The sequence below is a fragment of the Heterodontus francisci genome, chromosome 18, assembly GCF_036365525.1.
Source record: "Heterodontus francisci isolate sHetFra1 chromosome 18, sHetFra1.hap1, whole genome shotgun sequence".
NCBI lineage: Eukaryota > Metazoa > Chordata > Chondrichthyes > Heterodontiformes > Heterodontidae > Heterodontus > Heterodontus francisci.
The window spans coordinates 30,378,302-30,400,089 of record NC_090388.1 but is presented as its reverse complement, the minus strand read 5'-3'; the positions used below and the strand labels follow the sequence as shown (position 1 = coordinate 30,400,089).

The 21,788-nt window shown below is 40.6% G+C and overlaps 1 protein-coding gene across 1 annotated transcript in view; it reads right to left on the bottom strand.

Annotated features, from left to right (window-relative positions):
• The window catches only part of lemd3 (LEM domain containing 3), a 75,722-nt gene that overhangs the window by 30,580 nt on the left and 23,354 nt on the right, over positions 1 to 21,788 (bottom strand). The window contains exons 2-4 of the mRNA XM_068050474.1: positions 12,264 to 12,295; positions 11,016 to 11,082; positions 601 to 677 (exon numbers count right to left, since the gene is read on the bottom strand). Of these exons, the coding sequence (XP_067906575.1) occupies positions 601 to 677; positions 11,016 to 11,082; positions 12,264 to 12,295 (176 nt within the window). The remainder of the gene's footprint in view (positions 1 to 600; positions 678 to 11,015; positions 11,083 to 12,263; positions 12,296 to 21,788) is intronic.

Here is a 21,788-nt window from a genome sequence, read left to right as displayed (position 1 = left end):
GTTAGATAGGGAGATGGACCCAGGGGACTCCTGCACTAGCTGCTTAGTTCTTCTACTCTGCCTTGGTCTCACTTGCCCACTTCATAAAAATATTATCTTAAATACCAACAGAATATATCATGGTTGCAGCTACTTTCCAATAGTCATTTCCATTCTAATTAGATCAGGACACGAATCCAATTGCTTATAATTTTCATATCTGTGCATTTATTCTGATCAATAATTTCATGAGTAGTCATTTTAATTTCAACTTAGTTATAAAGCCTGCATGCAATTTTTCGAGGAAACCTTCATGACTATTGTTCACACGAGAGTTCCCGATCAAAACTTTTTTTTTTAAAGAAGTGAACTCTAAATAGATCTGCTGTGGGCACGAATTATGATTAGTTCGCAAGTGGATGTGATGGTCATGTAATATAGATGCTACTTCCAACATTTGGCAAAAACAATTACAGTAATTTTTTTCTTCCATTTTAAAGGTTACAGCTTTTCTAGTCTCTCAGCAGTTACATAACTGTAGAAGAGCAAAGCATTCTGCAGCACAGAACTGGCTTAATCAATTTATGTAATAAAACAAAAGATAGGCCTGAAATAACTTACAGTTACATATTCAGCAGCATCTTGGACAGACAGACTTCTGTTTTTATAACGGACATGATCTCCACAATCATAGTCTCCTGGAATTAGAGAAAAACATCAGCAATACAAATCAGGTTGGTATAGAGCCTTTTTAAAAAGGCTAATGATGCAAAATAGAATTAAATAGAAAAAAGACACACTGTTTTGCAATTACAAGGTGCAACACCCATTGTGCTGACAGTTTTGAATGCCTTCGACTTCAATTCTGCAGACGTTTTAAACAGGTCAAAAATATAAAAGTAGTTCAATCTTTTTCTTGACATTTTAAATTACTACTTCACAGTTTCTAGACATTTTTTAAACTTCTTTCATATCCTTCAATTCATCTCTATTAGCCCAGACAACAACACTCAAGAAGTGCAACACCATCCAGAACAAGGCAACCCACTTGATTGGCACCCCATCCAAACATTCACTCCCTCCACCAACCGATGCACAGCGGCAGCAGTGTGCACCATCTACAAGATGCACTGCAGCAACTCACCAAGGCCTCTTCGATAGCACCTTCCAAACCCACGACCTCTACCACCTAGAAGAACAAGGGCAGCAAATGCATGGGAACACCACCACCCTGTAAGCTCTCTTCCAAGCCACACACCATCCTGACTTGGAACAAGATCGCCGTTCCTTCACTGTCGCTGGGTCAAAATCCAGGAACTCCCCTCCTAATAGCACCTACCACACATGGACTGCAGTGGTTCAAGAAGGCAGCTCACCATCACCTTCTCATGGGAAGTTAGGGATGGGCAATAAATGCTGACCTGGCCAGCGATGCCCACATCATGAAACGAATTTTTAAAAATTCATTTACTTGATCACCTGAGTTTTCTGGTCACTTATTTTAATTCTCCCATTAACTGCTGTCTTTCATTCTTGTTTTTCACTTAGCTCCACTTCTTTCCCACACAAAATTATGGCCTCTCTTTTTAAAGAAAAATTCCTTTATAAATAATGTACTCATACTTAATCCCAGGTTGCAATCCAATACTATCTGCCACATACCCTCTTATCCCAAACACCCAACCCACAGCATTTAGGTGCTAAATTTGATAGTAATTTTATCATACATGGCTAGATACAATCAGCAATGCTTATATCTGGGCTTGCAAAGGATCAATGTGCAAATCCAAACATCTTTGAAAAGTTTTGCATAGACATAATGTCATGGACGATCAAACTTTTTAGATAATGAAATAAATTTTTACTTGCCAAAACTGAATCAATGTTCAATACATCAGCATTAACCTCAATAATGTGAGCTCCAATGGTTTAATGGGTAAAAGTAGCACTCAGACGTTCAGATAAAAGATTCCAGGCTTAATTTCTGGTCAATACTAAACTAGTTAGTGAATCTCAGCCAAGCAGCATTTCAGGTACTAAAATTTGCTTCAGCGCATCGGAGCTGGAACTGTTGGGGGTGTGAAGGGAGAAAGAGCTCTGTCACAAATCAGGCTTCTGATTCCTTATCTAGTGATTCCTAATGGAATGTGCATTTTTTTGACATCTAGGGTTGAATTTTACCAGCCCCTCAACGTCGGGGGTCCTGGTTGGGGGGGGGGGGGGGGCACATAAAATACTTGCAGGAGCGGCCGCCACAACCCCCCGACACCAACACGGTCCCGTGCATTTTACCACCAGCAGCGAGGCCTCGGTAATGTGTGGCACATTAATAAAATTCAGCCTCTGGCGTGGACAATATTTACTGTGATGTCCCCCACAGTTGAATACCCATCCACATTCATTGTTTAGATTCACATATGGGGGGAAAAAAGAGCCACTTAGGGGAGGTACAAGATGTCTGGGTGCCTGAGAAATAATACTCTGGCAATAGTTAGTGCTTTCAAAATAGACGGAGAAAATCAAAGAAAATTAGCCCAAAAAAATCCAAAGTAACTAGAAATGTGAACAACGTCCATCAGAAAAGTCCCATGCAGAAGTGGCTGTGGATTCAATGCATAAGCATACAATTAGAAAAAGAGCAAATATCTCAGTATAACAAAATAATGGGCACACTTTCCAAAAAAAACTGGTGTGAAAGTTGTTGCATCAAAATTTGAAGTACATAGGTCAGGCTGGAGTTAGTAATCACACTTGCAAATAAATTTCACCATGCAGCTTTTTAAAAACTAATCCAATGAGGCATGAGGGAAGGTTATCAAACAACTGATTAACATTTAACAAAGATTAACTTACTGAAATAAAATCAATTTGTGTTGTCATAAATAATAAAAGTACCCCATAATTTGATAGAAAGCAAAAACCAACCTTGTGTTAAGTACAGAATATTTATGATAAGTGAGCCAACAGTTTCTATTACAATTATTTAAAAATTGAACCCCAGAGAAGAGGAAATTGCCCAAGATAGCCGAAAACTCAAAGCAAAGCTTTGGTTACTAAAAGTCATTATTTGCATGACTAGGAAAACAGGTATGTAGTCTACAGCAGGCCCAGCTCCAAAACAAAACAAGAGTCCAAGAGGGGTGCTTTACAACACTGAACTGAAAAGAGCATTTTTAAATTTGAGATGTTCACAGGAATCAACATAAACTAACCCCTTTAAAATTAAGCCAGAAAGAGAATTGACAATTACAAAAAAAAATTAACAACCATATTAAGTATTGGTGTGAAGATTTTGAGGAACTCATTATACATGTAACGAGATTCTGATGCAGGTTATTTTACCACAGGGACAGACAGCATTACTGAGCTGATCCATTTCTCATCTGTTGTTCACAGAATTGATTTTCTCGCAGTTATAACTTTATACTGATCAGGTATGAAGCCTTGGATAATTGCCCCCAGCCCCACCCCCTCCCAAGACTAGGGGTACTGAAACAATTGTAGTGCTTCTGTTGCAATCCTAACCAAGCTCAGGCAATCAGCATAACTCAGATAAAACTTTAATACCTTTCTGGTCACAATAATAACCAGCTGATCCATTAGAAAAGCCCAAGATACAGTATGTTACTTCTACAAACAGGTCTTTTTTTTTTAAACTGACATTTGCTATCAAAATGTAATTACTGCCTATTATACAAAAAACCTTTATCAGGTTTTCTATCATAAAAACAACTCATCCCTGGAACCACTCAAATTATTTCTGCACCCTCTCTAATGCCTTCACATCCTTCTTAAAGCGTGGTGCCCAGAATTGCACACAATACTCCAGTTGCGGCTGAACCAATACTTTATAAAGGTTCACCATAACTTCCTTGCTTTTGCATCCTATGCTCTTACTTATAAAGCTGAGGATCACGTATGCCTTATTAACTGCTTTCTCAACCTGCCCTGCCACCTTCAACGATTTGTGCACGTACACCCACAGGTCCATCTGCTCCAACACCAAATTTAGAATTGTATGTTTTATATTGCCTTTCCTCATTCTTTCTACCAAAATGAACCACTTCACACTTCTCTGCATTAAATTTCATCTGCTGCGTGTCCGCCCGTTCCACCAGCCTATGTACTCAGGTCTATCAGTATCGTCCTCAGTTCACACCTGCAAATTTTGAAATTGTGTTACAGAACTTCCATTTATTTGTGTTAAAACTTGGGAATCTTTTTTTCAAAACTAAAATAGATTTCATGGACATTGAAACATCTGGCGATAGCAGAACTTGATAGATGCTTTTTTTAAAAAAAAGACAGTCAACAAGAGGTTCTTGGTGTCACAGAACTGTTTTTTCTTCTCTGTTTGAAAAGAGTGTGCCTTTAAGACTGAGCACAGCACACCAGCAGCTGTTTCCTAGGCCACAGCAGGAGAGAGGTGGTCACATGCTGTACTATAACTTTTAACTGTGAATCAAAACTGGCTTCAACTGGTTTGAACTAGGGTCCAGCAAAGCGTGCTCTGAAGGAAGAAGCTATCTATTTCTCTTAACAGGAAAATCTACATTTATCTTCAGCTCTGTATTGCCTAAGGAGAGAATAAAAAAACCTGGGGGAAAAAAAAACATATGCCTTCAAGAGGGACTCTGTCATTTGTTTGTGTTTGCTGGAATTCTCAGTAAAGTTTCGACTGAAAAACTACTAATTTTAGAATCCAAATAGACCTGTGGCTACACTCCTTGTTAAAAGAACTGTGTGATACCTGCTGCAACCGAAGTGCTTCAAATGTCTATTAAAAGACTGTTTCATCGAACTCACCTGAAAACTTTGAGTGGCATCTGATTGTTCTAATCTGGGACAGCTCACCAACCAGGAATGTAACTCACCAGGACTTACAACCCAGCTACTTATTTTATTCCTTAGAAATACTATTTTTTTAAAAACCGGTTATCCATTGTTAGTTTTGAATGCGTGCATGTGCACGCATTGGAAGGCTTAGATTAAATAAGTTATAAGGTCTGTAGACATAGGTTTATTTTAATAATGTTTAAGATTTAGTTTAATTAATTAATGTGTTATTTAAAGATACTTGGGGTTTGGTCCGTTTTATTCTGGGGGTTACTAAAGTGTTTAATTTGGCTAATTTCTGGTAGGTGGGAAATCTTTAATAATATGCTGCGACCTGTGGAGTATTGGGACTGAATTGACGCTGCATTACCCTCACCTCGGTCATAACACTGATTATAGGGCGAGATGTAGAATGGGGAGGATCAATCTGTTACTGCAAGTTTACCACTCGGTGAACATTAAAATCTATAGGCTGATTGCACTACATGGTCTCATGAGGGCTATAATGTTTGCCACAGTTTACATCAAATAATTGTTAAGTACTCTGCAAGGAAATTACAAAGATACATTCTGGTAATTTGTGGCATTTTTAACCTGGGTTCAACTATTTGGTACATTTGAGAAATTACCTTTTATCTCTGGAAATGGATCAAGGCTATAATGCAAAACAGTAAGGACAAAGCATATACAAAGCTATAGAGCACTGGTAGAGCACATGGTATTGCAGCAGTCTTGTGTTGCTGCTGTTATCTTGTTTACCACTAGAATGAGGCGAAGTGTGCAGGGGAAAATATTCTGGGTGTGGAGTTATCATATCATGTAGCACCCAAAACATGCTACCATCTATTTAGCTCCCCAACACCACCACACCAGATTGTGAATAAGTTTACCACCCATGTTGGTGGGTGGTAAATTATGCATAATTTAGTTGAAAATTTAACTTAAAATTTTCAGTATTTTCTCAGTACTCAGAGATCGTGAATCACAATGCACACTAACCAGGAAAGCCAGAAATGTTGCTACATATTACAGTACTGTGAAGTGAGGTAGTTTACTAGATATTCAGTGTAGCTGCACCGGGAAGACAAATTCGAATTGATCTGGAATTCCATTAATTCGGAAGTTAAATTTAACATCAATCACATTATCTGATCGACTGATAATGAAGTAGATTACCACTCTTACAATAAAACAGAATATTTTCAAAATATGTCAGAAATGCAGTGGCAGAAAAACGTCTTCAGATCAGATAATTTTAGTGTGGAGTTACTGTAAATTAGATCCAATTTAGACAATATTCTCTTATACATGATTGCCTATGAAAACTTCCTGCACACACAGAAATGACCATTAACGTCCTAAAGGAGGAATTTAGCGCGTACACTATAGAAAAACTTAAGAACTACATTGTGCATCAGAACTGGGCTTTTGGTAACAGGAACTGTTAACTTGCCTATGTACTCCTGAATGTTGGTCAAATTAAAACAAATTGGTCAGATGTAAATTCATATCAAACATTTAAAGTACCTCACATAATCTTAGTTGCAAGTCTGCATCACGGCTTTGAAATCCAAAGTACAAATACTAATCTCATCAGTTATTCATATTTGTACAATACATCTGTTAGCTGACTACAGCCAAAAATGCGTTGTGACAATTTAAAAAAAAATATTCATTCACGGGATGCGGTCAAGGTCAGCATTTATTGCCCATCCTAAATTGCCATCGAGGTGGTGGTGGTAAGCCACCTTCTTGAATACAACTGACTGGCTTGTTAGGCCATTTCAGAGGGCAGTTAAGATTCACATTGCTGTAGATCTGGAGTCATATACAGGTCAGACAGGGTAAGGACATTAGTGAACCAGTTTTGTTTTTACGACAATCCAATTGTTTCATGATCGTTACCAATACTAGCTATTTATTCCAGCTTTGTGTGTTCTGGATAACCATATGTGCAGGAAGTGTCATCAGTTGCAGCAGCTTGAGCTCCGGGTTTCAGAATTTGAGCAGCAGCTGGTGTCATTGCGGTGCATCCATGAAGTTGAGAGATTTGTGGATAACACATTTATAGATGTGGTCACCCCACAGCTCAAGAGTATGCAGGCAGAGAGGGAATGGGTGACCACCAGTCAACAAGAAACAGGCAAGTAGTGCAAGAGACCCCCGAGTGCATCTCACTTTTCAACAGGTATTCAGTTCTGAATACTTTGGAAAGTGATGGATCATCTGGAGAGTGCAGCCACAGACAAGGCCACACCGCCATGGGTGGATCAGCTGTACAGTGGGGGTACAAGGAAGACTGGAAGAACAATAGTGAAAGGAGATTAGATAGTCAGGGGAACAGACAAGCTTTTCTGTGGGCACAGACGTGAATGCAGGATGGCGTGTTGCCTCCCTGGTGCCAGGGTCAAGGATGTCAATGAATGGCCGCAGAGCACCCTGGAAAGGGGGGGGGGGGGGGGGGGTTGGTGAACAACCAGCAGTCGTGGTCCACACTAGTAATAATGACATAGGTAAGAGGAGGGATGCGGTCCTGCAGGAAGTGTTTAGTGAGCTAGATAAGAAATTAGCAAGCAGGACCTTAGATGTACTAATCTCCAGATTACTCTCATTACCACGTGAGTATAGAAATAGGTGACCAGTGCAGAAGAATGTGCGGCTGGAAAGATGGTGCAGGAGGAAAAGCTTTAGGTTCCTGGGGCACTGGGATCAGTTCTGGAGAATATGGGGCCTGTACAGGCTGGTTGGGTTGCGCCTGAACAGAGTTGGGACAAATTTCCTTGCCAGGTGATTTGCTAGTGCTATTGGGGAGGGTTTAAACTAACTTGGCAGGGGTGTGGGAACCAGGAGATAATACAAGAGAGGAACACCAAGGTGCAGAGAGAATTGGGAGAGAGATAACAGAGTAGGAAATAGCGAAGTATTAGGTGGGGTCAGAATGAGTGTGTTAGACTGTACTAGAGAAGGGAGTAGTTCAGGAATGCTAAGACAGGATTACAATGCATGCGTGTTAATGCACAAAGTGTGGTGCATAAGGTTGGTGAGCTACAAGCACAAATAGTAAGTAGTATGGGAATTTGATGTCGTGGCAATAACGGAAACACGGCTTATAAATGGTGAGGACTGGACTATTAATATACAAGGATATAAAATGTTCAGAAAAGATAAAGAAGCAAAAAAAAAAAAAAGGGAGGTGGGGTGGCAGTCTTATTAGGGGAGACATTGCAGTGCTGGAGAGGGAGGATGTCCTTGAAGGGGCAAGGACAGAATCCATTTGGTTAGAGTTGAGGAGCAAAAAGGGTATGATCAGACTACTAGGGGTATTCTATAGGCCTCCAAATAGTGAGAGGGAGATAAAGCATTTGATAAGGTACCACATAAAAGGTTGGTTAAGAAAATTGAGGCTCATGGAATAGGAGGGTCAGTGTTCAATTGAATAAAAAATTTGCTTAAGCTCAGAAAACAGCGAGTTGTAGTAAATGGTTGCTTTTGAGACTGGAGAATGGTAGACAGTGGTGTTCTCCAAGGGTCAGTGCTGGGACCACTGCTTTTTATTTGCTTTAATGACTTGGATCTTGGAATACAGAGTAGAATCTCAAAATCTGCAGGGAAATCACAGAGATCTGCAAGAACTACTCAGTAGTTGGGGGACTTTAGTGAAGTAAATATTGATTAGATTAATTTTAGAGTAAAAGCTAAGAAGGGAGAGGAATTTCTAAAATGTATTCAGGAGAACTCCCTTGATCAGTATGTTCTCGGCCCAACCAGAAAAGAGGCATTGCTGGATCTGGTGCTGGGAAATGAGGTGGGCCAAGTGTCTGTGGGGAAACACTTGAGTTATAGTGACCATCATATCATAAAGTTTAGATTAGTAATTCAGAAAAGCAAGGAACAAAATAAGGTAGAATGTCTAGATTGGAAGAGGGCTAATTTCAATGCGATAAGAAGGAATCTAACCAAGGTAGAATGGAATCAAAGACTGGCAGGAAGAGCTGTATTGGAACAATGGGCTAACTTTAAGAGATGCTTCAGGTACAGGCTAGGAACATTCCAACAAAGGTGTAAGGTAGGGGAACCAAAAATAGGGCTCCTTGGTTGATGAGGGAGATAGAGATGATGAAACAAAAAAAAAAAAGGTGCACACTGCATGTCAGGTGAACTCATCAAGTGAGAACCAGGCCATATACAATAAGTTGAAAAGTGAGGTGAAGAGGGAAATAAGACTGACAAAAAGAGAATATGAAAATAGAATTGCAGTCAACATAAAAGGGAACCCAAAAATCATTTATCGGCATGTAAATAGCAAGCGAGTAGTGAGAGGAGTGGGGCCTATAAGGGACAAATATGGTAATATTTGCTCAGACGTACAGGGCAACAAGTACTTAAATACTTTGCATCAGTGTTCACTAAGGAAATGGAGGCAGACAAAATAGATCAGTAAAAGCAGAGACAGCAGAGGCAATGGATAGGATAAAAATCGAGAGTGGGGTGCGAGGGAAAGTAGTACCAGAAAGGCTGGCTTTGCTTAGGGTAGATAAGTCAACTGGTCCAGATGGCTTGCGTCCCAGGTTGCTAAAGGAATTGGGGCAGAGATAGCGGAAGGGCTTGCCATAATCTTCCAATCTTACCTGGATGCCGGGGAGGGGCCAGAGGATTGGCGAGTGGGGTAAATGTGACACCCTTATTCAAGAAAGGGTGTAAGGACAGTCCCAGCAATTACAGGCCAGTTAGTTTATTAGTGGTGGGCAAGGTTTTAGAATAATCAGGGAAAATATCAATGGATACTTGGAGAGGTTAGAGTTAATTAAGGATAGCCAGCGTGGATTTGTCGAGGGCAGATCATGCTTGACTAATCTAAATGAATTTTTCGATGAAGTAAGAGAAGGTTGATGAAAGGAATGCAGTGGATGTTGTTTATATGGATTTTAATAAAGTAGTTGATAAAGGTACCACATAAAAGGCTGGTTAAGAAAATTGAGGCTCATGGAATAGGAGATTCAGTGTCCAATTGGATAAAAAAAATTGGTTTAAGCACAGAAAACAGTGAGTCGTAGTAAATGGTTGCTTTTCAGACTGGAGGATGGTAGACAGTGGTGTTCCCCAAGGGTCAGTGTTGGGACAACTGCTTTTTTTTGCTATATATAAATGACTTTAATCTCGGAATACAGAGTAGAATTTCAATTTGCTGACAATACCAAATTGGAGGTGTGGCAAAGTGAACCTTCAACAGGACATAGATGGACTAGCAGAATGGGTAGAGTGATGGCAGATGGAATTTAATATTGACAAGTGCGAGGTGATGCATGTTGGTAGAAGGAATAGGGAGAGACAATATGTACTTAATGGCATAGTTCTAAAGAGTGTGCAGGAACAGAGGGACCTGGGGTTGCATATGCATAGATCTTTGAAGGTGGCACGACATATCAAGAAAGTGGTTCTTAAAGCATATGGAATATTGGGCTTCATAAATAGAGGCAATGAGTACAAATGCAGGGAGATTATGCTGAACCTTTATAAAGCTCTGGTTAGGCCCCAACTGGAGTACTGCACCTAATTCTGGTCACCACACTTCAGAAAGGATGCGAGGGTCCTTGAGAGGGTGCAGAGATTTACCAAAATGATTCCAGGAATGGAGGATTTTACTTACAAGGTTAGGTTGGAAAAGATGGGGTTGTTCTCTTTAGAACAAAGGAGATTGAGGGGAGATTTAATAAAGTATACAAGATTATGACAAGCATAGATAAGTTAGGCAAGTAAAAACTGTTCCCATTAATAAATACTACAGCAGGGGACACGGATTTAAAGTTTTGGGCGAAAGATGCAGGGGGAATATGAGGAAGCACTTTTTTTTTTTACACAGCTGATCGTAATGACCTGGAACTCACTGCCCAGATGGATGGTGGAAGCAGAGACGATCAATGACTGAGAGAGGAAGTTGGATGGCCACCTGAGAGAAACAGACTTGCAGGACTATGGGGATCAAGCCAGGGAGCGGCGGAGAGTTGGCATGGACTCGATGAGCCGAATGGCCATCTTCTGTGCTGTAAATGAGTATGGCTCTAATTCAGTTTAAATTCCTCAGCTGCCATGGAGCGGCCTGGATTACTAGTCTAGTAGCATAACCACTATGCCACAGTATCCATATAAAAGCCAATGATTCAAATGATACAAATAAATGTTCAAAAACGTTAAGATCTTACCTGCTATTTTTGCTAGATGATCATGCAGTCTATGAAGAATAATCAAAATTACCCTTCTTTCTTCACCCTAAATGAAATACAGTTCAAAAATTAATTATCTGGCAGTTCTCTACAGCTTGCAACCACTCCACACAATGCTAGTTCTTTTTTGAAGGAAAACTGAGGCTGCATTTTAGAGGGGAAACCAATTGCGAAGAACTCCAGAGATTTTAAAAAAACACTCAAGTCACACAGTAAAAGTTCAGATGCAATTTTCCTTTCCACAGCATTAATAGGTGCATCTTCTCTACACTCACTTCTCTTCTCCTGAGCTCAAGCAATACTTAAGTACATGATATCTAACTATACTTGCAGTGTACTGTTTTGGAAAATACATAAGCAGGTAGGCTGAATGTGTAAACTGTAGGTTAAAAAAGTACTTCTTAAAACATTTTTATCCAATTTTCCCCAAACAGGAACCTGACATCAGTAATTGCTAAGAGTAAAAGCCAGAAAATGTCCCAATAAAGAGATGCAATATGCAAAGAAAAATGCTATATTTCTTCATATAATTGTAGAATATCATTACAAATCTCAGCACACCCTCAATATCCCTAAATGGGCACATTTTGAAGACATAAAAGAGAGTGCCATTAAGTGATAATGGTATATTTGTAACAATACACTAAAGTTTGGGGGGGGGGGGGGGGGGTGGAGATGTGAAAGAGAGAACTGATTAGAATTTAAGCTGATGTGCTCTCATACTCTTTGCATGATGCACTTAATTCACTTCTTTACATTGCTCTCATCTTTCAGCATTATCAAGTTCATAGTGTTCTCTCAAAACAACCCATATTTTCAAGAATAGTTCCAACTCTACAGTTGGTATTTTTTCAGTTAAAGTAGTTAAAGAAAATGTCATGCATCAATTATGTTTTACTGAAGCAACAACATTAACCTATTACCCTCAGTATCAATAATGGACGTTAAGTGTGTTTAGAGCCACATTTATTGGGATCTTTACCTGGCAACAGACAGTGATGATTTTCCCAGAAAATGAAATGAGATTAAGTCCTCAGCAGCTTAAAACTGATCAGGATGTAAATCTAATCCATGTCATATGAAAAATGCTTTGTTTTTGCAAACTACATAAGTGTGGAAAAGGTGGCTCTTTGGAGAGACAATGGGTTTTTATTTCCACATACACAATTTTACTTTGGGAAAAATATTTCAAGTGACAAGCAATATTTATAGGTGAGTAACACTTACCTTATCATCTATTCCAAATGGCTGAGATTTTACTGAAAAAGAAAAAAATCATGAATGACAATGAACATTTAAAGAATAGGTTACTGGCTCAGCAGCAAAAGCATAAAAAAAAAATACAATCTATATTTTTAAAAGTCCAATTGTACAAGATCAACTTGACAATTAGATATCATTGTCAGCTCCCAGGGCAAGAGTACTTCAGGTTGATTTGTCCTACCTTCCTTACTTCAACCTTTAAAGAAAAAATTGACAGAGATAGAGATAGTTAACAGAGAGTGAGGGGGGTATTAATTTTTGATAGATTGAGATCTCCCTGCAATTTCCTACGGACGTCCACCTCTCCCAGTTGGCCAAGATAAGATAGAGAGCATGGTGAAACTGCAAATATGACCTCACACCATATCAATGTGCAGCGTGTAAATACACCAACATATGTGACTGTCTAATTAAAGATTCAATTTCAATATTACAATGCATTAACTCAAATGTGTGCGATTTAAGATGGTTTGTACATGGTTATAACCTTTTTCAGTTTGATTTGCTCCATTCTGCTAACACTCCATTTTCCATTTCCCTTGATTCTTCTAGAGCTCAATAGGTGGAGGAGAACACTACAGAGCAGGAAATCTCTTACTGAAACAGTTTGAGAGGAGAATTATTTGTTAAATTGATGGGAATTTCACAATGCGTGGAGCAATGACATCCAAAAGAGAAAGTAAAACTTCCTTTCGGCTTTTCTACACCTTTTTTTAAAATGCAAGAACATTCATCAAAATCTGCCAAAACTGCTTGCATTTGGTTTGAATCTTATAAACTGTACTGAATTAAAGTTCAATTATATGCTTGAATACTACAGAACATTGTTACCATATGTTTTTACGTAACACTGTGCATAACTAAGTTCTTCCTTTCACCTACTGAAGACACTGAATTATTTTGGATGATGGTTCCAGAGGATCTGACGGTCCTCTGGCACCTCATCCAAGTGGCCATGTTAGGAGTGAGTGAGTGAGTATACAGTGAATGCTGGCACACATTTTCCAGCTAGTCATACAATTGTTATCAGGAACAGCTGCCATTTTTTCTCTACTGAAACTAGGGGTGCTAAAGCCAATTGTAACTTTCCTGTAGTCATCCTAGCAAAGATTAACTAATTAAGCAGAGGTTAAAGCTTGAATGTAGGACCTTCCAGTCTATTGAAATTACCAAAATGAACAATTAAACAATTAATCCCAAATGCCCCCCTTCTAATCCAACTTCATCCTCTCTAGTGCACATAGTAATTATTTTAATACTAAGATTTCACAACTTATACTTTAAAACTTTATATAATTGGAGTTACAGTTGCAATGCAGATATCCCTAAAAACATAAAAGGGGTCTTACACACATGCTGCATATTGGATCCATAAGCAGATGAGAGGTGATTAAAATGTGAGACGGGAAGCTGCTTCTCAGATTATACAATTTGCAAATACATCTAGTTATTTGAGAAGACACCCTAGCATGCGGCCGTTGACTTCAGCTAGTCAGAGGAAGAAGCTTTAAAGAAATGAAAACACAAACACCAAGAATCAAACAAGAAACAGCAAAGAGAGAGTTGCTGAGGTAGAACATGGCACAGAGATTGTACTCCTAAACTGAGTTAGACAACCCACCACAGTGAGCTAGCCCCTGTACGTTCTTTATTTTTGTAACAATACACAACCAGAAGTTATTCTCATCAATTGACTCTCAATCTTACTGTTCTGTGTTTCAAATCAAACTTCACTGTACCCAATGTTAACTTAGTCAGTCTCCAAAGAGATTGAACGAGTATGTGGGTGCAAGACACAAAAATACAGACCTGGTGAGGGATTTTCATTGTTTCTTTCCTGGACTCTACCACACAAATAGCTAAATAACACTGCAAATAAACAGCAAATAACAATGGGAGTCAATGTCTATTAAAAAAAAAGCATCCAGACTGTATAATGGAGTGACTTGACACCACTGTTCTCAAGATGATGTCTGCAACTGTCAAATTATAGGCTGCATTTGCTGACAACACAACCACTAGGTAGTACTGGTGCAGTACCGGTACATGAGCAAATGCAGCCTCATTGATTGAAATGTCACTGTGATGTTCAGGCAGCTGCCAGTAAAAAATATGGTGCTGCTCAATTTGACACAAGAAAAGAATTGAACCCAAATCCCTCACCCTTCCACAGCTGCGACCATGGCCCCAATTCCTCCCCCTCCCCGGCAACAGTACACTACTCCATCCTGCGATTGCTGCCGCGATCACCACTTCTCTTCCCCACACCCTCCTGCCTCAATCGCCACATTCAGCTTCCCGCTCACTCGCACGAGCACAGCTTCCCTTCGCCGCTCCCTCCCGTGCCCAATTGCTAGCCGCTCCATCCTGGCCTTGCTGCCCGGAGAAGTGGCAGGGAGGAGGCGCGAGTGGCGAAAGGAAGTAGCAAGGCAGGAAGTGAGCGGGAGATAATGGCGGGATGAAGCGGCAAGCAGACAGGCCTGAAAGGAAGCACGGAAGAGAAGTGGCAATTGAGGAAGCGATCGCAGGAGGAAGCAGGGAAAAGAAGCGGTGACTGAGGTGGCGATCGCAGGAAGGAGTGGGGTCCTGCTGGGTGAACGGAGGCAGCAATCGTGATCATTGAGGGGTGAGGCAACACTCGAAAGTCAATACGCGTGGCGTTATGATGTGATGACACTGCCGTACGCATGCGCAGATTCATACTTGCAAGCTGGCAAATGTTCAGATGCACTGATGACGTAGGCGATTGATCTGACAGGAGACACTATTTACCTGATTACAATGCATATGGAGTAGATACTCAACAGGACAAATATACTTGGTGACATTGAAATTGGAGTTGGGGACAGAGCAATAAACCATTTTCACACTACAGAAAAATAAGAGCATGAGCACAAGTAGCAAATGAAATTGACAATCCTGAGGTGCCAACAAGTGACATACTTATTGTAGGACTGTCAGAAGACACTAAAGACAATGATAATGCGCCCGTTACCACATTTATCCCAGAAATTCTCTAACAAAAGTATCCCAACTTGCTGGAAATCAATATAACAGTTCCATCCCCAAAGCCAGATGTGGTTAAACAGGCAATATTTTGCCTACTCAGAGCAGGGTGAAAAAGTAAGCCATGTGTTGGAACATGTTTAACATAGAAAAGCAAATAATCCACTCTCAACCATCTAAAACTCAATGACATGATTCAAAGATAAATAATCAAAGCCATTATGAAATATTGAATAAGGCATAACTGTAAATGACTAGATAATTGGTCCAGCAGATGAACTGAGGCAGGGGCAAAGTCAAGCAATGTTAGAGGTAGAAATAGGTAGTCTTAGTGATGGCACAAATAAGTGGTCGGAAGCTCATCTCAGGGTCAAATAGGAGACCAAGGTTGCAAACAGTCTGGTTTAGTCTCTAGTAGTTGCCAGGGAGATGGATGGAATCAGTACCTAGGGAACAGAGTTTGGAGCAGGGACAGAAAACAATGGCTTCAGTCTTCCTAATATTTAATTGGAGGAAATTTCTGCTCATCCAGTACTGGATGTCAGATAAACAGTCTGATAATTTAGCAACAGTGGAGGAGTCGAAAGCAGTGGTGGTGAAGCACAGCTGAGTGTCATCAATGTACATGTGAAAACAAACATCATGATTTCGGATGATTTCGTCAAGGGGCAGCATGTAGAAGACAAATAAAAAGGAGCCAAGGGTAGATCCTTGGGGAACACCAGAGCCAACGGTGAGGCGGCAAGAAAAGTCACTGTAAGTGATACTCTGGCTATGATCACAGATAAGAATGGAACCAGCAGTCCCACCCAGCTGGACGACAGGGGAGAGGTGTTAGAGGAGGATTGAGAGATCAACTGTGCCAAAGGCTGCAGACAGGTTGAGAAGGATAAGGAGGGATAGTTTACCTTTGTCACAGTCATGTAGGATGCCACTTGCAGCTTTAATAAGATTGGAGAGATTCAAACATGGAGTTCTGGGAAAGATAGGCACAGATTTGGGGGCGATAACACGTCTAGAGGAAAGGGAGGTTGGAGATGGGGCAGTAATTTGCAAAGACGGTGGGGTCAAGGATTGGATTTTTGAGGACAGTATATTTAAAAGGAGGGGGACAAAACCTGAAGAAAGAGAACCATTAACAATATTGGCTAACATGGGAAGCAGCCGGGGGGGGGGGGGTTGGGTTGGAGTTGAGTGGTCAGCAGTTTAGTAGGAATAAGGTTGACTGAGCAGGACAACGGTTCTCATGGACATGCTGAGCAGATAGGAGAGAAACAAGAGAAAGCTGCAACTTCAGGCTAGGGCAGTGAGAGCTTTAGAGGAAGTTTGGCCCTGTGGAAGGGAGGGACGTGGCAGAGGCAGCTGATCAGATGGTCTGATCTTAGTGACAGAATCTCGCAGGAGCTCCTCACACCTATTGTTGGAGGTGAAGGAACAGGAGACAGGCAAGCGGGATTTAAGACAGTTTGCAGTAGAGAAAAGAAGCCGGGGTTATCAAAGAATAGTGAGCCGTTTTAGCAGGAGAGAGAGCAGGACCCCAGAATGCTTTATATAGTCCAGACAGATCTGGCATGGATGGCTAAACCAGTTATCCACCATATCCTTTCACTTCTGTGTCTCTTGGACTTAAGGGGGTGGTCAGGGTAAGAGAATGTAATGATTTTATTGGGGACTGGGGCAAAGATGGAGGTGAGGGTGTATTTGAGCAAATCAATAGCTGCAGAAATGCCGAGGCAAACACAGGGCCAAAGGCTAGACAAGTGGGGATTTGAAAGTGCAGTCGTAAGTGAATTGGGGAATAGGTTTTTTTTTGCCAGAGATGAATACAGGAGGTGGTAGGGTTGGGGCATGGAAGGGGGGGATTTGGGTTACAAAGTGATACAAGGAAGTGATCAGAGATGTGATTGATACGATGGGACTAGCAAGGCAAGGTAAAGGGGTAGCCATGAATATGGGTTGGTGGGTTGACATGGAGAGATATATTTAGGGAGGATAAGAGGAAAGTGAACTCAGAAGAGAGAGGACATGACGACTTGAGATGGAGGTTGAAATCACCAAGGATGAGAAGTCGTCCACGCAGAAGCTGAGTGAGGAAAGCAGTAAATGAGAAAAATGTTTATTGTATTTGGGAGGGTGGTAGAGAATGTTGATTTTGAATGAGAGGCGAGAGGGACAGTTTCAGCAAGATTTTGCTGGGCTATATGGGGAAAGAGCAAGTAATGGGACTAACTGGATAGCTCTTTCAGCAGCAGAAAGTGCCAGATGAGTAGGGGGTCAGGCCAAGGTGCAATCTGGTGATTAGCACCATACCACCACAGTATTGATGGGGCAAGTGGTGGAAGCTATAGCTAGGCAGGGAGGCTTCAGTAAGTGGAAAGATGTCATCACCCTCAACCAGGTTTCTGTTAAGGCCATAATGTCGATGCAATCATCTACAAAAAGTTCATGGATGGCAAACAACTTGCTCACAAGTGAAGTGACATTCTACAGGGAGAAGCATAGAGGAGCAGTGAGCGCTGATCCAATGACAAAACCCACAGGGTCAGCAGCACTGGGAAATGTGAAATTATCCACTTTGGTAGTTGGTAGGCGGAGTAGGAAAGTTTTTTTTAAAAAAAAAGGCAAGAGACTGGTAAATGTTGATATGCAAAAGGGTTTGTATGTCCTCAAATACAAATCACAGAAAGATAACATACAGGTACAGCATGCGATGAGCAAAGTTAATGGTATGTGTTAATTGTGTATCAATTGTTCAATTATGTGTAGACGGAGGGTGTTAACTGGGGTCTTAGATTTAGATATACAGCCCTGAAACAGGCCCTTCGGCCCACCGAGTCTGTGCCGACCATTAACCATCCATTTATACTAATCCTACACTAATCCCATATTCCTACCACATCCTCACCTGTCCCTATACTCCCCTACCACCTACTTATACTAGGGGCAATTTATAATGGCCAATTTACCGATCAACCTGCAAGTCTTTGGCTGTGGGAGGAAACCCACGCAGACACGGAGAACTTGCAAACTCCACACAGGCAGTACCCAGAATTGATCCCGGGTCGCTGGAGCTGTGAGGCTGCAGTGCTAACTACTGCGCCGCCCTAGTTGAGCACTTTTTAAGGAGAATCTCACCGAGACTGGGAGGGTTTGAGTGAGGAGCTACATATTTGTAACCCTTTTACCCTGTACAATAAATGTGAAACAGAGTAAGGATAGGCTCCAGCATTATCCAGTGAAGATTGACGCAAGGTTAAGGACTATAAAAGTACTACAAGCTTTAGGTTTGGTGACAACATATTGAAGTAATTGAAGAAAGTAGTAATTCCATGTAAAATAGTTGGAGTAAGCCACCATCAGTACTGATGTAGTCTCCAGTGAGATACCTTTACTGTTGAGCAAACCTTCAATGAAAAGGGCACAAATGAAACTTGATATGGAAAGGCAGTGCATTTGCAGTTTATCCAGTCAGGGCATTATTGTATCCCCTTAACAAAACCTGAAGATTTAGTCAGTGTTAAAGAGGAATTAATGGCATCAGGTGATAAGAATCAGAGATAAAAAGCAAATGGTATTAAAATTAGAAACGTTGCTCACCCTTCTTGTCAAAGATTAAAAACCCGGCTAAAGGACGCAGGTGTGATGGATGAAGAGTATACGAGGATAATAGAGATTAGTGAAAAGTGCAAAAAGCATTGGAGAACGTCATCACGTCCTTCTGTAAGCCTTCCATTGGCACGTGACCTTAATGAGGTAGCTTCCATGGATTTAAAGATATGGGATAAAGTTAAGAATATTTCCATTCTACATTTTATAGACCTAGCAACTAGATTTGGTCTTTCTATAATAATATTCAGCAAGGACAAAAGGGTGATTTTAGATAAAATCATGGAGAAATGGATAGGGACTGCACTTGGGGCACCAGCTAAGATTATGACAGATTATGGAGAGGTATTTGCCAATGATGAGTTCAGAGACATGTGTGAAAACATAAATATTCTGGTTACCAATACTGCAGCTGAAAGTCCTTTCAGCAATGGGCAATGTGAAAGGAATAGTGCAGTGATTGATGAAATACTGCATAAAATCTTAGCTGACCAACCAAATGCAAGTTGACAACGGTCCTGGCATTGGTAGTCCATGCAAAGAATTCGCTTCAGATGGCTGGGGGATATAGTCCCAATCAATTGGTCTATGGGCGGAAACCCAAATTCCCTACTGTACTGTGCAACAGTCCATCTGCTCTAGAAGGTACAATAGTTCAATTTTTCTGCATATTTGAATGCTTTACCTGCAGGGCTTTCATCAAGGCTGAGATCTGAGAAAATTTGAGAGCTCTGAGGCATATCAGGCTATCTGAGGCGGAATTTAATTTAGGAGATTTGGCGTATTATACCGAGAGAGGGTCATATGGAATGTAAGGGCCCTGGTAATGTAATAGGTCGTGATGGTAAGACAGTAGTTATCAAGCATGGAAATCAAACGGTTAAGGTTCATTCCTCACAATTAATCGGGGTTGATTACAAAATCTCAGAATCTGAGCAGCTGATAGAGGGACCTCAAATGAACATGTGTTTTGTGGTGAACGTCCTGAGGAACAGAATGAGGTACATCAAGGGTTGGATAGACAATTGCCCCAAGTAGGTACTTGGGTAACATATATTCTAGAGAGGTCTAATAAATGGAGGGACATGCAGGAAAATCTACTGGAAAGTTTAAATATTGGTGGAATGTTCATGACGGCCAAGAAGCAAGGTCCATGGATTGGCAGAATGGGATGAAAGAATGGAGAGTAAGAAAGTGAAATGCAAGTTCTAATAGTGGGTCTGGAAGTGACTCTTGCATCAAGAAACGATCCCATACTGGAAAAAGAGCCTCCGAAAGTGCGCGAGGGAGATCTTAAAGCAGTAGTGCTGAAAGACATCACAGTGCTAATAGAGGCTGTAGTTTGAACAAATTCCACAATGAAATGAAGACTAGAGAGCAGACTTGGAATAGAATTAGAAGCACAAGTCCTCATGATCGTGAAGTTTGTGGCAGCCCATAAACTTGAGGATAAACTATTAAGAGAAGCAAAACATCAAGGAATGAGAGACTTGGAGAGTGTTTGGTGTTTATTGAGGTACAAGATAGGGGCCAGCCAGCCTCGTCACATAGATGGATTTGTACTGAAAAAGTCCATCCCAATGGGACTTGTATGGTTAAAGCAAGGCTAGTTGCAAGGGGTTTTGAACAGCGACTGGGTGATACCGATGTCAGAGTGGACTCTCCCACAGCTGGAAAAGTAATCTTAAATCCTTTTAGCTCTTTTGGCCACATAATCATATTGGGAGTATAGATTCATTGACATAAAAGCCACATTTCTGCAGGGTGATAAAGTATTTCTGAAACCACCTAAAGAGGCAGCAGATGCAGGAGGAAAACTATGGAAACTGAACAAATTCATCTACGGCCTTAATGGTGTTTCCGAGGTGGCATTTCTCAGAAAGATCAGTTTTGTTGAAAATTGCTTGTGTCCAACTAAAAGCAGATCCCATCATGTTTTGATGTCATAAAGGGACACTTTCAGGCATCTTCATGATGCACACTAATGATTTATGGCGTGGTACTGCGAATTGAGAAATATATTAAGATCAGGGCAGAACTTAAGATTGGGAGTCAGGCTTTTGGGGCCTTTAAATATATTGGTTTAGATATTAAGCAGACTAAGTCTGGAATAACCTTAAATATTCACTCCTGTTAAGAGAGTGTTACTCCCATCCCAGCAAATCGTGCTAGGTCATCTCAGAAAGAGGATATATCTAAAGTAGAAACTGAGAAATTGTGAAGCTTGATTGGTCAATTAAATTGGTTGTGCACTCAGCTTAGACCTGATGCTAGTTTTGATGTGAAGCCAAATACGATGATGATGCACCTGAAAGTTGAGGACGTTTTAAAGGACAAATAAAACATTAAAAAAATTAAATCTGGAGAAATGTGTACTGAAGTTCCCAACCTTTGCTGACCCAAAGAATATGAGGCTAGTCATTTTTACTTGATGCTTCAAATGCTACTCTTCCTGATGCATGAAAATGGAAAATGTTGTCCTTTAGCTTGGGTAGCTAAGAAAATAAAAAGGGTCGTTAAAAGCACTTCAGCTGCGAAACATTGGCTCTTGTGGAGGCAGTGAATATCTGATTCTATTTGTCAAATATTTTAGGCGAAATTCTGAACAAGGGACATACTGAAGAGAGGACACCCATTGAATGTTATGTGGATAATCATTCTTTGTGGGACAATGTACACTCTACAAAAAGTGAGAGAGAGAAATGACTACGTATTGACCTTACTGGATTGAAACAAATGCTGGACAGAAAGGAAATCTCCAAATTTACATCTACCCATTTAAGTTATCAACTATCGGATCAGCATTTAGAGCATCTCCTAATGTAATACTTTGTACCTAATAGAATTTATTTTGAAATGTTCTTTGAACATGTTAAT